Source organism: Olea europaea, unplaced genomic scaffold (assembly GCF_002742605.1).
Source record: "Olea europaea var. sylvestris unplaced genomic scaffold, O_europaea_v1 scaffold4306, whole genome shotgun sequence".
Lineage (NCBI taxonomy): Eukaryota > Viridiplantae > Streptophyta > Magnoliopsida > Lamiales > Oleaceae > Olea > Olea europaea.
Window position 1 is genome coordinate 22,388 of NW_019262613.1, and position 1,367 is coordinate 23,754.

The 1,367-nt window shown below is 36.9% G+C and overlaps 1 protein-coding gene across 1 annotated transcript; it reads right to left on the minus strand.

Moving 5' to 3' along the window:
* Positions 1 to 6: 6 nt before the first annotated feature.
* Positions 7 to 1,335, minus strand: LOC111387861 (nucleobase-ascorbate transporter 12-like). The gene is made up of 2 exons (XM_023012458.1): positions 1,182 to 1,335; positions 7 to 1,100 (listed from the first exon to the last, which is right to left on the minus strand). Exons 1-2 carry the CDS (start codon positions 1,320 to 1,322, stop codon positions 702 to 704), a joined length of 540 nt encoding a protein of 179 aa, XP_022868226.1. The 5' UTR covers positions 1,323 to 1,335; the 3' UTR covers positions 7 to 701.
* Positions 1,336 to 1,367: the final 32 nt, after the last annotated feature.

Here is a 1,367-nt window from a genome sequence, read left to right on the forward strand (position 1 = left end):
CGATATTCTTGGAAGACTTCCCACAAACTAGACTTACATTTTAGGGAAAAGAATAAGAAATATTTAGAATTTATCTGACTGATTTTCTAATAACTATTTGATCAAACACCTCATAGAGAATGCCACGTAGAGGTATAAGATCCACATTCCCATTTGAACCACTTGACCTAAAAACTTAAGCTATTAGAAGGGCACACGTGTATATCATTCAAATCTCGCCTTCAACAATGCTTCCTTGCTTGTTGGCAGAGTTCTTTTTTTTTTCTCCATTAAAGTCTAATATTTGTGTGCACCATGTTCAACAACTTGATCTTAAAGCTCAAGTCATTAGAAAGGGCCTCATGAATAATCCTTTCTCACAGAAGTGAATCTTTGTCTACTAGGCAAGTGGAGTCCACACGAGTTAAGCTAAACAGATGTGTCCAGTTCTGCAGTTCACTTGTTTTGCTGAGAGACTGGAATCCTCCGAGGTCAGCTAAAGAGGTAGACAATCGGCAGAAAGTTCAGGGTTTTCCAAAATTTGCACTGTTGAATTGAATTTTTGATATATTCATTGATATTCAATTTCCTTTCCCAATTTTATTCTTCTCTCTCTTCGTTCTCTCCCTACTGCTGTCTATTCTGTCGATCCAGTTTTGCATAAATTATTTTACTAAAGTACAATGTTGTTTAATAACACCGATAAACTTAATGTGGCTCCACTAGTTAATGAGGCTAAGTAGTGAAGAGAGATGGATAGTCAAACAAAAGCATAAATTAACATAAAGATACCAATAGCAATATAAACTAAAAGGAGAAAATTGAGGACTCACTGAATCTGCTGATGAAATTATAGACACCACACACATCACAAGGGCCATCTTCCAGTGAAAGACAGGCATACCCCATTGTAGAGGGTAAGGAAATCTAAACCACGGAGACGATCTCAAGGCATCAGAAGTATCCACTCGACAGTACTTCATCCTTGAAACATGCTTTCTGCAGTGGTCAGATATTATATTTGAGGCAGGCACATTCACATCACAACCTTTATAGTTATATACTCCAGCTTCAGTCAGAAGGAAGGCCATACCCCATGTAATGGCAAGACCTAGTGGGACCTGTGTTTATACAAGTAAACTGAAAATCTATGCTCAAAATACATAGCAAGAAGCAGAATGCAGGAGGAAAATATTACTTACTGCATAAATTAGAAATACGCGATGATCCAAAACTGATACTTTGCGAAGGTACTGCAATAATTTGTCAGGTGACACAAAAGACTCAGACAATATATTTTTACAAACAAATAAGTATAAGAATCTAAGTAACAAAACCCCCATTTCTAGGAATCACAAAGCGGCCACTCTAACTGATAGAGATTGAAA

Excerpts from the sequence above, each read along its gene's own strand:
- LOC111387861 (XM_023012458.1), bottom strand. The coding sequence starts at position 1,322 with ATGGGGGTTTTGTTACTTAGATTCTTATACTTATTTGTTTGTAAAAAT. Across the intron at positions 1,101-1,181 it reads GCGTATTTCTAATTTATGCA|GTCCCACTAGGTCTTGCCAT; the intron begins GTAAGTAATATT and ends GTATAAACACAG.